Here is a 14,267-nt window from a genome sequence, read left to right as displayed (position 1 = left end):
TTATCTCAATGAACTAACTCCTAATGTTTGCTTAACAGTTGTGAATGAAAACATTAATTTGCATGAAAAGTACATGTTCAAAAGCTGTACTGTATTAATGGCCAGCATTCAGAAACCTAAACAGACTTGCAATGGACTTGCAATTAGCTTGTTAAAACCTGTGACTGGACTTGAACATGTCTCAAAGGACCTGAAACTTGTTCTTATTAACTTAAATCTTCCCAAAAGACTTAAAAACAGCTCTGGCAGAAAGGCCTGAATCGATTTTTTCTGCATTGTAAAGGCTCTGGGTTGAATATCACTTCCATATTAAATAGTTCACACATTATAATTTCCTCAGAGGTCCTGGTGGGTTTTACAAATCCATTGAGACCAGGATTTAGTTTGATTGAGTGCAGTCTTTGTTTCTACGAATGGAGTGGACAGGATTAAGGCAGGACTTCTGAATTGGTAATGTGAGCTAACAAGTGAACGATGAAAACAGAAAAGCGATACCTCAGTTGGAGTAATTCACTTTATCATGATTGTCTGTGCGGTTTCCTTGTCTACTCTACTTTCTTTCATGATCACTGGGCTGTAAAGGCCCGTCTAAAAGTGCCTTTTCATCTGCTCAGGGTAATAAGGTGAAAACAAAATGGAAGGGTTTGCTTGTAAAAATTAGAAGGGATGTATGCAGAAATAAAAGACACATGTTCACAATCATTTGACACAATTCTGGCTTTAAAGGCACTTTTAAACAGTGCTAATTTAGAAATCAAATGCCTCATGAAAAGGCAATCTTTTCACAGCCAGGTAGCTGCACCATTTATTTTTATATTGAAGAAACCAGGACCATGATCTCATCACTGAATGATAATGATGGTATTTTCATCTTTCAGTGCATTGATGTAATTTAAAAGAGAGAATTATAATTTTACTGTTTCACACTGTGTGAGAGGAAACTTTATTCGTTCCCATTTAGATGTGAGTGATAAGGAATATGAAGTTAACATTTTCAGAAATAAGAGAATACCACTGGAGACGTGGAGTGGTTTTAGTCAGACATCATTTTAATTATTAAAACTCAACTGCAAATGCATTCAAAATGTACCTATTACCCAGAGGCAGCTACATGGGAATATGTGTGACTCCAGAACTCCAGACTGTGTGTGTAGGAGTTTTTTTTTTTTTTGGTTCCAGGAATGTTTGCTTGTCAAAGTGACCAGGCTCTGCCCTCTAACATCATGTTTATTTTTTTTTCTCTCTCTCTAAGACTAAACAGCACCTGCAACCTTTGTTTGTTTGGCTATTTGTTTTGCAGCTCTCTTCGCCTTAACTCACAGAGTAGTCGGGATAAGGTGCCAGCCCCAAGGTTAGCTCCACATGTTTCTTGAAATAATCTTGGTAGACATGTATTGCTGGGGGGCACATCCTCTGAATCCTAGGCTCACTCATTTATTTATAGAACCAAGCCCCACCCCCCCACTCCTCACACACACACACACACACACACCTCCGCCCAACACCTCACACCTCTTGGCAGCAACCATCTCGCTCCCTCTGGCCTCAGATCCAAGCAAACAGCTTACACCCAGTAGACCTGATTTCACCTGAAGACGTGTCTAACAAGAATTATGCTGAAGTTCTTTAGTGGCTTATTAAGATTCAACTGCCCCTCTGGTCAACCCCTTGGAATACTAATGAAACCCTTAAAGCTGAAATCCATAATGTTTTTTAATTAATACATCAATAATATATCCGTCTGTATGGTGCAGAGTAAAACTAAGTATTTAGTGTGATGGGAGAGGCTCTGCATGCATAACTACATCGAAATTTGGATCGAGTTAGTCAGGTTGAGAATGTCAATGCTATCATACTTCATCACGTAAGTGAATGAAATGCTCACCCTGACATTACCCGATGGATTAATGGCATTTTCACTCCATACAAACAACAACAAGATAAAACTAATATACTCTACATGATCTGTCATAGTGTGTGCGTTGACACTGATTAGTAGATTAATTGATCAACTGAACATTTCTGATAATGAATTATTCAACTTTTGGCAAGCAAAAATGCCAAACATTCTCTGGATCCAGTGTCTCAAATGTTAGAGTTTTCTGCTTTTCTCTGTTCTATGTTGTTGTAAACTGAATACTATTTGGATTTGGGACCATTGATGTGACAAATAAGCAATCTGCAGATGTTACCTTTGTCCCTGGAAACTTGTTTGGCATTTTCAAACAGAGCATTTACATTACAATTAGAAAATCAACCGATAATGAAATAATCATTAGAAGCAGTCTTGGGTGATTAATTAGTTGATTGCAAGTTGATGCAACCATGAAATGATTTTCCCATCTTGCTTTGATGAAGCAATGCATTACACTAGTATGAAAATTCATACACAGTATCAGTATTGATTAGAGAAATAATACTTTCCTTTGAGTTTACGATCAGACATCCACAAATAGACAAAAAAATCAAAAGAATCTTCATCGGCACCAGTGTTCTGGTGTCCAGAGGAATGGCTGATGTAAACCAGAGTGAAAGTGTGTCATCACTCGGCATGTTTTGATGGTGCTCATGGAACAAGGGTTGTACATGCTATGTTTGGCCTTCCAGCTGGTACGGCCATTTTTAGTCCTCTGTGTCCTTTGCTGTGCTTAATGAACACTGGCCGTTTTCCTGATCTCTCTGCCAGGCCAGAGGCTCAAAAATACCCTCAGAGGCAAAGCCTGTTGATGGCTGCCTCTGATCCTGCTAATCAAATCCTCCCTCATGTAGGAGAGTAACAAAAAGCACTCCACTTGGCTACCCTCTAACTAACAGCACCGGTAGCTTCTCTCCTTTTAATCTGCTGACCAGACCAAGGTCTAACAAAATTCTGCTTCCAGAGAAGTACAGCTTTCTTCCTTTCCTCCAACGATTTGGGCCATTTTTAATCTGTGATTGTGAACTTTGACGGCTTGGTGTGTTAACACCCTGGCTCATATCACAGGCTACTCCAAGTGGGCTAACAGCACTTTCTTCCTATTTGATTACATAGCCTAATAAAGTGGAATGAGTCTGGAGATGTTATCTACTCCAGTAAAGGGATTCATCTCATACCCTAGCCTGTAAATTCTGTTTGAACAGCCTTACAAGCTGAAACCTAAGGAGCTAAAGTTGTTCCTCTTGAAAAACCCTGCTGCCTTGCAAGCTGAATGTGTATGAATGGAAATTTCTGAGATTGTAACTTGATTCTGAATGTATGTATTTCATATATGCAGAATATAATTCAACCAGTGTCACAGCAGCTTTCATCTTATTACCAGCAGTATAAATTCTGTAGTATAAATACATCATAGAGTGCAAATTCACCATGTGATCAAAAGTTTATATAGAACAGACCACACAGTGTGGCAGTGTGGGCTCATCCAAATATGTTATACGCTAAATTTGGTGAATACTGAAAAAAAAAATTAAAAATGGAGGAAAATCTGCTCAGAGCCAAGTAAATGTTGCTTCTACTGATAGAAGCAAAATGGAAAATTTGGAATATAAAGGGCTTCTTGCTGGTGCTATTTACACCACAAAGTAAGACAGTGTCCAGATGGAAAGTAGCACTGTGTCAAAAAACACAACTCCCTCTATCATTTCAATGAGACCACAGCAGGTGTCCTGGTGCAGAAGTTTCTGGAAAATAAATGCAGGTTCGTGTGGCAAAAAAGTTTAACTTACCATAACTTTTTCTGCAATGAAATGCACTGTTATCTGGCAATGCAGGTTGGCCAGTCAGATACTGTATTTAAAAAAAGCCCATTGCTGGTAAATTACTTTGTAATATGAACAGTGTTTTTCTACCATTTCAAATCGCAAACACTGAGACACAGGATGGCTTTCCAGACTTCCAGTATCGTAAACCACTCTGCCAGTGTTTTGGCACCTGAAAAGCCTCAAAAATTATAAATATACTAATCATGGATTTCTTCTATTAAACTGGAATTCCTGGATCATTTTTCACCTTCTCACTTGTACCTGAAACTGCACCCAGTTTGTTTAACTGAAGTCTAAGTTTAACTGAAATCTGCTAAGGCGATCCTGCGTAAGGTCATACTGACAAACAGGAAAAACAAAAACTCCTTTGTAGAAGTCATTTATTAAGATGGCTGTTTGGGTGTAATATGTTAGGCATCACTGACACAACAATATAAAACTTGATGCACCATTACACCTTTCTAGATACTGTACACAACAAACTGGCTGGTGTGATAAGTTCTCTCTACCAGAATCTCTCCCCCTCATCTCTCGTTCTTTCTCAAACACACACACACACACACACACACACACTCGTACGGCCCCTTCCACCACAGTGATAATTAAGTCCTCTGACTGCACTGTATTATGACAGAATTAATGAAGCTTTTAATGAAAATTAGTAACACTTGGCTGAGGCCCCATGTATCAGACATGCTTAGCAGCAAGCTGCAGTAAGCACAGTCAGATAAGCAGGGCAAGCCTCCAGCTCACTGAAACAGAGCACAGAGAGTCAGTGAAGCTGTATAGCTCCAGCAACTACCACGTCTCTGTACACACTCAAAATATCACCATCCATGCACAATGTACGAAGCGCGGGGCAGCTCTTTACACAGACACTAATTATAATTTACTATTTTGGTGCTCCAATTGTTTCTGCTTCAGTCTGGGGTGGGGTGGGTATTATTAGGCAGGTAAATCTCGTTGGCTGTATGCCAGTCTAAATACCAGTGCTGCATTTTAAAACTAGAAAATTCCAAACTTTTCTTGGTGTCAAAAGGTCAAACCCCTCATTTATCTCATACAGTCTGAAGTAATTTAATATCACTAAGCACAATAAAACTTTCCCGAGAGTCAGTGCTGTGCAACGTGAAAAACAGAATTGCTATATATATATATATATATATATTTATATAACATGGTTAGCTGGAAATGCCTGCTCTATTATCATTAGTCAATGATAATAACACTGTCATACAAGGAGAAACAAACACATTTCCTATATGAATGAGGCATCATGCTGTCTTATTTCTGTAATGTGAAGTAAACAGATCAGTTACAGCCAAGGGGTTGTGGAAGTCAAGAAGCAGTAGGATTAAGTGCTTTGTCATACAGATCTGGTACAAGAAGTCTGCCAGGGCGCTGCACTGATCTGTCACTTCCTCTTTCAATCCTCCCTCCTCAACAGCTGTGTGCCAACCTGGCTGTAAGCATGGAGACTGCGTTGGACCCAATAAGTGCAAGTGTCACCCTGGCTTCACTGGCAAGACCTGCAATCAAGGTGAGCATTTACCTCAGAACTTGTAGACACCCTGAAAACACAGCTGTTACTTTGCTGTTGCATGTGACCTTCTCATTTGTCATTCTGCACAGAAATTGAAACATACACCATAAAGAAAGAGGGAGAGTCAGAATATATGGATCTCCTGAGCATATCATGACTCAAAACCCCCCTGGAAGCAACACACAGGCCTGCTGACATGCACATTTTTCATACGAAAACTAAGTGAAGGGGAGCTCTTGCCCTGAGCAATGGCAGGGTAATCATTGTTTATTGTGGTCAGATCTTCACTGCACAACACCAGCGTATTAAAGTTGCCACTTACTCATCGAGTGGAAGCTGGTTTGCCACCAGCCAACAGTAGTGAGATGCTTTAATCACAAGGGGAGGAGGTGGAGAGAGAAAGCTGATTCAGCCCAAATGGAAATGAGTGGTGAGGCTGTGTTGAATGATCCCGGGAGTGCATCCTCTCCTGTGAAGATAACATCTCAATTACTGACCTGAGATAACTCGGCCCGGCTGAGTGCAACCGATGCTATTGAAAGGGTGTTTGTGTGTGTGTTTGTGTATGTGTGGATGCTTGAGTTTTTGTCCATTTTCACCAGTGACAGATTGGACATGTTGAAAAGCGTTAAAGCTTCCCAGTTAGCCGTAAGTTGACGTGCATCCAAGCAGCTTGAGAATACTTGTGGAATTCACGCCCTAAGACAGGAATAGGATAGTGTGTAATTAAAAACAAGGGAAGGGAGGTGGGGAAGGAGGGGCTTGGGGGGGGGGGGTGTTGAAATCCTTTCCGGAATGTTCCAAATGACTCATCCTGCATTTCGAGGCTATAGGTGGCTCCTGTCTGCCCAGCCAGACGGCTCTACTTTGTCTTAATCTGCAACAAAGGGGAGAGGAAAAAGGATCCATGTCCCATATCCAACTACAATAGACTTTGCTGCAAACCATTCAGACAAAGTTATCTGACAAATGTGATTCCAAGACCTTTCAAGATGAAACTGTACTTTCAAGTGATCATTGAACGCTCATTTGTCCAATAAGCTCTAGACATTTTACTGGGCTTACCATTTTACTCAGCTTTGAATGGCACACTTGCCCTTTCAGTCTATTTAGGTAGAGATAACCTTGGATTCTGTTTTTGAGCTGGCATGCTATGGAAAACGATTTAATTATTCAGAAGTCATAGATTAGATTTTCTCATTTGAATGCAGCCTCCGTTAAACATTGATTTGAGGTTTACTATTGATGTGCCAGGTGGCCAGTGTTTTGAAGCATTCTCTGGAGCCCCCTCTGGAGCCCCCCACATTTATCTTGGGGAGTCAAATGGAGAAGTGAAATAAGTTGCCCAGAGCTGCCTCTCTGACCTCAATGCTGCTAAAGGTCAAGAGGTAACCGTGATACACTGCACAACATCACACAGAAATTATTATTAATTTTAAACTTATTAACCTTAAAATTACTAGTTTTCATTTCCCCAACACTTTAGATCTTATAAACATGAGTCATTCTGACATATTGTAATCACTGTACTGCTGTGTGTTCATTAAACTAAAATTAAGTTTCTAAGGAAACATCATTAGCTTCCCAGAATGCATTGTTTAGAGTTAAAACTCTCCAGAGACCCTTCTCTCTTGTAGTTTGAAGAAAACAAATGTGATGGAAACTTGCTGCGTGTCTTTACCTCATATGAAGTCAGGTTTGTTTTCTCTTATAACAATGAAAACATTGCGAACCATGATGAGTGTGAATGGGTGTCCTTTTCAGTCCTTTCCCTGCTTTGAACCAATTATTCAAGTTCACTACGGTTAAATCCCACGTTTAAGGCAGCAGGAAAAATTAAGTTTTTAAGTTGAACCAACTTAAAATGTTTTACAGTGTAGCTTTTAAATCACTTTATGATCTTTAAGTTTGTCTTGTGCATAACGATGTCTTCAAAGAAGATGCTTGTAAGAGGTAATAAGAAGAATCAAGCCTTAAAATATTGTCATGCATCGTTACTGTAAATAAAGCTCTATGAGCTTAGAGATATTTTGCATGCACACACTCATGGACACACATTCACGCTTTGCTCTAAGTGGGAGGTGCAGACAGATGCATGACCCTGGAGGCGCTCTGATTAACAAGAGTGTTAAACACCTTAGGAACACCGGTGTATGAAGCGAAAACAAACCACAGGGGGAAACGAGTGTTTACACTGAAAACAAGCACAGCAGATACTTTATTGATTTCATCGCTTTCAGAATAAAAGCCATATTTTCGAACTGTCGAACCTTCGTGGGCTGGTACCATTATGAGAGATTTATACTATAAGGATTACGTGTCTATTTTTAGTGCCAGCGCTGTTCACCTGCCAAATAATTTCACCTCAGTGTTGATTTCACTTTCATCGCTTCAAGACTTGAATGAGATAGGATTTGAACGAATTGGATTATTTTCATCATTAAATTAAGAAGCACTCACCTGTCAAGAATAATAACCACTACTTTAAGGATCCCTGTCATTGTGAAAAAAAGAAAGTGCTTCACCTTTGTTGCTGATGAGAATTGTATCTGTCCTACAGTATGCTGAGGAAAGATGAATATGCTCTCTCCGCACAAATAAACTCATTATAGGGATAATCTGTTTAACAATTTGGCACCACACTCCCCCTGCTGATCCAATCATTTTAATAAGATGATTATTCTGTGCAGGTGGATTTAATTAGGTGTAGTTGACCTGCTGTTAAGACACTATTAAAAGATTTTGCTGGAGGAATAACGTCTCAGACATCAGAAGCAATACAGCTGCAGAGCCTCCAGATGCTGCTTTTTTATTTTAGCCCCTTGTCTGTCTGCCAAGTATATAATTAATACCACTTCAAGTATGATAGTCTAGCATTATGGCCGAAGTACACTCTGTTTCTGTATCTGTATCTGTTTTTAGAATATTAGCTAAAAATCTGGATATTTCACTGCTTTATCTTGGCGAACTCACATCACTGTCTCAGAAAAATTTATGGTCACTTTCATTAATCTTCTCGTGAATTTAATTCAGTCTAGGTGTAGACAGATACTTGAGATATGTTGCTTTAGAAACCAATCTCTCTCTCTCTCTGTTCCTGGATGTGTGCAGTTAACAGGCAAACAGCTGGAAGTATTTAACGCATTGCATGCAAGTCATCATACTGTGTATTTTATCATCTAATTACTCCAAATTGTGTTTGTTTTATCTATGTTCTGTTTTATAGCAAGGTCTTTAAAAGGGTATGAAGTAATATTTGACCTTGACTTCAAAAGTATATGCAAAAATTAGGAACTGAAATGAAACTGAGAGAGCAGACCTCATCCTAACCTTCCCTTGAGTGGTGATTGTAATGAGACAAAAAAAAAAAAATGAAGTCACATTTTCCCTGTAAAGATGAATAAGTAATTAAAATGCTGTCAAGGCTGAGGAAATGTCTGTGAAGAGGCAATATATTATAATCTTAAACACTATGGCTGTAGTATCACTTGAATGTCTCCTTATACCAGTTATATGCTTGCAAGACCCTTTATTACTGAGCCAGTGAAAATGGCGTGGAGAATACCAGGAAGGTGTTGCATGGATACAGACCAGAGAGTGGGCATTAAAATCCCTTGCAGCTGCCTAAGTGATCAACAATGCCACTGACCTACTGCAGATTCTTTGAGAATTTTGTGTGTGTGTGTGTTATCATAGTGCTTCATTAAATTGACAAGTCAACACAAATTTACCATGGTTGTTAGAATTCAGCTAACAATAGCTGCACAGCTCAGTGTATTTTAAGTTGAATTATTTAAGCCACATGATGCTATTTGTTGTGTATTTCACTAACAGCGAGTCCCAGGGGCATAAGTCGCAGATCCCATGGGGTTGTCATGCAGAATTTGTTCTGTCTTCCACTTTCATGTCATATAGTTCAAGTTCAGCTTTTGTCCAAACAACATATGAGCGGCTCCACTGTCCAGCATATGCATACAAATGGGAATTTGCAATATTCAAAATGGAATAGTTTCAATAGAATCTAGTTAAGTACCACACCACTACTAACTACAGCCTCAAAAATGACCATAGAGTGTAAGCAATGCCTATTTCACCCAATTCCAAAAGACATTTGAGCCAATTTGTTACTCTCTGCATGGACTGTTTACCTGCCTGCCCTACAGTCTAAGTCCAACCCCCGCTCAATTGTGAGTTGTCTATTATAGTTCGAATGGAGACCATCATAACTTTGATGCTTTTCCATTGCTGTATGCCTACACACATCTGTACTGGAATAAAAGAGTGAAGAGACAGTGCTGCACTGTCTCTGGGAGATGATGCTGTCTGCTAAAACCACTTCTATCAATACCCATCAACTGTGCCTGTTTGCATACAGCAAGTGTTTCAGTCCTGGGCAGAGTTAACAAGTATGCAGTAGGCTTGCATAACTTCACAGTTTAAATTACTGCATCTCTCAATAGGGAAACGCTTGAATGGTTTGAAGCGTGGAAAACAGTCAGTGGTAGCTGTATCATCTTGCTGTCACTTAACAATGGGTGTTGTTAGCTTACCCCAGAGGAAAGGTTTCTGGATGGATAGATGGGTAGACAGAGAGGGGAGGGGCTGAAATTCTTGAGGCCGAAGTGTTTGTAGTCAAGCAGTGATTTGCCTTCTTAAATGGTAGCTCCTGTCTACCTTTGAACCTCCAGATACAAATTGAGAAGGGATCCTCTGAGTCCGTGAGATACTGTAATTCTCTGAGATCCTATTTCACTCTCACGACAAAGAAGGAATGCAGAAGAGAAGAAAGGGCAGGAGGAGACACTTTCACTGTTTCTTCTCCCATGTACCCTCGATTTTTTCCTGATACTCAGCTCATGTCCAGTTCCCACAAGTGTAATCCTCTTTGATGCATAATGTTCCTCTTTACTTTCCAGGAATGTGGTGTGGTCAGAGGTGTTTTAATCCACTGGGTTGGTGCTTTTCATTCTCACCACATCTCTCTCTCTTTCTCTCTCTCTCTCTGTCTCTCACTGTCTTTCCTATTTATTCTCCACCCTTTACTATTTTATCTCAATCAAACCCCAACCCCACCCCCCCCCCCCCCCCCCCCATCTCTTCTAACCCATTTTCTTTTGTCTAAAGAAGAAGAGCTGGACTATTTAACCCCACCAATGTGGGCCAGTCACCTCCCTATCTTTCTTCCCATGGACCATCAGCCACCGAGAGTAGTGACGGAGGGTGAGATTCATCGAACGACATTCCCCGAGCAGCTTCCCTTCCTCCCCACCTTAGTAACATGCATGGTGCTGCACTGTGCAAACTTGAGAAGTGAATGTCACTCTCAACTATTCTCTTACTGCTTTCTGTCTTCCGCTGGCAGAAGAGACACCACCCATGAACAGCTTTTCAGTAGAAATGCCAGTATGAATGCCAAGCATGTCAGAGTCTTTACCACTCTACACCTGCCGCTCTTTCTGTCACTTTCTACCCCTGAAAAACAGTTTCACAGTACCAGAGAGCCATCACAATTTTCTCTTTATTGCTCTGCCCCCTTCTTCTTTCTCATTTCCCTCTCCAGTTTTTTGAGCACCTGGTACAAAAAGCTCCTCCTTCCCTTTAAAACCATCATCGACATGGACACAGCACTCGTGGCTCCTCCAGTACCACTAGAACAAGGCCTTGAGTCCTAACCAGTGTTATCTTCTTTAGAGACAAGCATTTCCCAAGAAAGCAACCCCTGCTAATCTCTCTGTCAGTGATAGAGGCGTGTCGGGAATGTAGCATAGCATACCTCAGTGGAGCTGACCCAATAAATCACTCCACTTTGCATCACTTCAGATGTGTCTTAGCAGTTCATTTACCGTACAGTGAACACCCCAGAGGGGCTCCCCACCTCTGCTATCGCACAGGCTTCTGCAGTCCTGGGGCCATGTCGAACTGTCAGTTGGTGGTCATATCTGTCTGTTATCTCTCAATTTTCTCAATCCGTCTGTGTCCTCTCTCAGTCTTGTCTTTTGTGTCCTCTCTCTGTCCTGTCTGTTGGTTTGTTTTTTTTTTTTGTTGTCGTTGTTTTGTTTGTTTTTTTTACATAGAGAAGGCCCTGGCTGTTTCTTGTGTCTAGCATGTGCTGATGCTCATGGAGCTGCCTCTGTCTGAGAATGTGACCATTTCAATAATCCCTCATTTACATTTTTAAGCTGTTTTTCAGAACAACGGGCAAGTGGAGACCTGTTCCTCTGCCACACTGACAATGGACAGTGTTGCTATGGTTTTCTGTAATCGCAGTAATGAGAATGCCAGTTGTTTACTGTGAAAATCAGAGAGGAAAACAGGGTTGACATCGCTAATTAAAAAAGTGAAGAGTGAGGATGTGAGTGTGTGTGTGTGTGTGTGTGTGTGTGTGTGTGTGTGTGTGTGTGTGTGTGTGTGTGTGTGTGTGTGTGTGTGTGTGTGTGTGTTTGTATGTGTGTCTATACTTGTGTGTTTGTATGTGTGTCTATACTTGTGGGATCTGAAAACTGGAAACCCACTATACTTGTGGGGTCCGACAGCTTTGTGGTTGACCAAAATTCTGGACCCCCACAAGTTTAAATGGCTGTTTGAGAATTGAGACTTGGTTTTACATTTCACACGGTAAAACAAGGATATGTGTATGTGTTTGTTGTGGGCATCATCTTGTGGAAAAAGAAAACAGTTGTAGGGCTTGTGAAGATAAGCAGAGCAAAATCCTTCTGTCAGACAAGGACAGGACAAATCATTTTGATTTTCGTTGTTGTAAGAAAGAATTAAGAAGCATTAACATCAGTCCAGAATGGAAGTGTACTTTTTTCAACAGGCTTAACAAAAACAAACAAAAAAAAAAACAGTCTCAGTCCAATCTGTGTTGCACAGTGAAGTTTCAGTATTCATATTCATTTTGGCATGACATTGCACCTGCGTTACCGCCTGCTTAGAAAACCTCTTTTTTGCAGGCACAAATGCAAATTGAAAATTGTGTGGGTTTACCTAGAAGAAGCAAACACACACACACACACAAGTTTGCATTTATACTTGCACAAATGAAATATGTCCCTATATATATAATTTTGATAATAATATTAAACATCACCTTTAATCAATTACCGCTGAGCTTGCTTGACAGACTTGTTCATGTTTAGTAGAATAAGAAAATGTTTGTCTAACACTCACAGTTGTCTGCTCCTTGTTATCCTTACTCTTGTCGTCAGTGAAAGCAAAACTATAAATGTTTTATGATAGAGGTCCTCATATAACAACTGCATTCAAAAATTGACCCCTGTATTTCCAGAAGAATTTATAGTTATGGAACATGACTTTAAGTCTGATGGCATGTGGTAGGACTCGGCAAGCAGATGGTCAGTCCGAATTCCAGCTGCATCCATTAACTCAGCCAAAATGGCTTTAGTAAGAGCAGAAGGTACCATTAATAGAAGGTGGGGTCCATTGATATACAAACTGGGCATCTGCGCCGTCATTCATCCATATTAATCCATGGTATCTGTTAAACGTGGGAGCTGTGTGGCACTCAAAGAATGCACCCTGCATATGTCCATGGAGCTAAACATGGCACCATTTATAATGCAGCCAGCCAAGATGAAAGTGACCCCTCATGAGCTGTACAGTGAGATGCAGTCTATTTGTGATGGTTCAACTGTATCCCAAAAACAGGAGTTGATGCTCATAAGTTTTAAGTTATTTATATTTCTTGGAGCCTGTTTCGTCATTCCAGTGTGATGGATTCCTTTGTAGTTTCAAGTTGGAGTTTCACCTTTTGGGCCTGATACTCCCAGCGGACCCCAACATTTAAGTGAAGTGTAGAAAAAATATTTTCGGTGAAATATGGAAGAAATATGTGATTCTGGCCAAGTCAGACATTCACTCTTCGCATAACCCATTGTATCCATCATCATCCATAAATTCATTAATCCCTACCTACTCACTCATTCTAAATTATGAGTGATAAGACGTGAAAAATAATTGGACCTTTCTATAGTAAAGACCCTAAAATGAAGCCAAGAGCGGCTTTAAATTATTTCAGCCATTCATGATGTGAGCCTTTATTTCATTTGAAAGGATATCAGCCAGTAGAATTAAGCTAAATACTATGGTGACTATGACATCAAAGAAATTATAACTGGTAACAAATACAGTTTTGTTGTGTGAACTTGTAAAAAATCATTCACTCAATTTTTTTTCTCTCATGGCTTCTTCTTTGACAATTACCACACACCACAGCTTGCAAGAATACCCGACTTAAGTAGAAGTACTGTTACTTTACAAAGTAATACTAACAGTAGAGATAAAAATGCATGTTAATGAAACCTTTTCAAGAGATGTTCTCTCAAAAATAGCCATGAGCAAGAGTTGGGGCCATGAAAAAGGTCATCTGGTAATCATAACCAGTTCAGTATGAACATGCCTTACCATCCAGGCTCTCCTCAGTTCAGTGATGCTCTACAAGAAAAGTGACACCATTTTCTTTATGAGGAAACTTAATCTTAACAAGGAAGAGAAAGAAGGTGAAAGCAACCAGGAATGAAAAATCTTTCTCTGTGTAAGAACAACATAACTCCAGGCTGCTGTGTAATCCTTCCCTCTTTAAAAGCATGAGTATAAAAAGAATAAACAATCTTCTCAAACAAGTGAATGACTTAAGTATACTCAGATTGTACAAATGCACAACAATGATTCTCAATTACAGTAATGAGTGTAGTTATTTACTTTCCACCACAACTAATGGCAACATGATCAATATTCTATTAAGAGCATTGTGCATCTGGAATACATATACGTATTTTTACAGCAGGCATTTTTACTTGTTTCAGCAGGAGAAGTGCAGCTGTAACTACAAACATTAATGATGGCTCTTTTACATTTTTGAGCACTCAGCTGTTATGCACAATAACCGGCCTCCGGTACTGGCGAGCAAGCGTAGATGGAATGCATTGATTTATTAATGTCATTACCTGTGCTTTTTCTGTTA

General features: G+C 40.0%; 1 protein-coding gene across 6 annotated transcripts in view; it reads left to right on the top strand.

The window, feature by feature from the left end:
* Positions 1-14,267, top strand: part of npnta (nephronectin a) — a 48,168-nt gene that overhangs the window by 13,285 nt on the left and 20,616 nt on the right. The window contains exons 3-5 of one of the 6 annotated variants that reach the window (XM_041037200.1): positions 1,301-1,351; positions 5,189-5,281; positions 10,412-10,504. In XM_041037200.1, the coding sequence (XP_040893134.1) occupies positions 1,301-1,351; positions 5,189-5,281; positions 10,412-10,504 (237 nt within the window). Of the gene's footprint in view, positions 1-1,300; positions 1,352-5,188; positions 5,282-10,408; positions 10,505-14,267 lie in introns of all 6 variants that reach the window. The other 5 variants (XM_041037199.1, XM_041037202.1, XM_041037201.1 and 2 more) reach the window with 5 other exon arrangements.

Source organism: Toxotes jaculatrix, chromosome 4 (genome assembly GCF_017976425.1).
Source record: "Toxotes jaculatrix isolate fToxJac2 chromosome 4, fToxJac2.pri, whole genome shotgun sequence".
In the NCBI taxonomy this organism is placed as follows: domain Eukaryota; kingdom Metazoa; phylum Chordata; class Actinopteri; family Toxotidae; genus Toxotes; species Toxotes jaculatrix.
The sequence above is the reverse complement of the archived record's forward strand: the minus strand, read 5'-3'. Positions and strand labels throughout refer to the sequence as shown.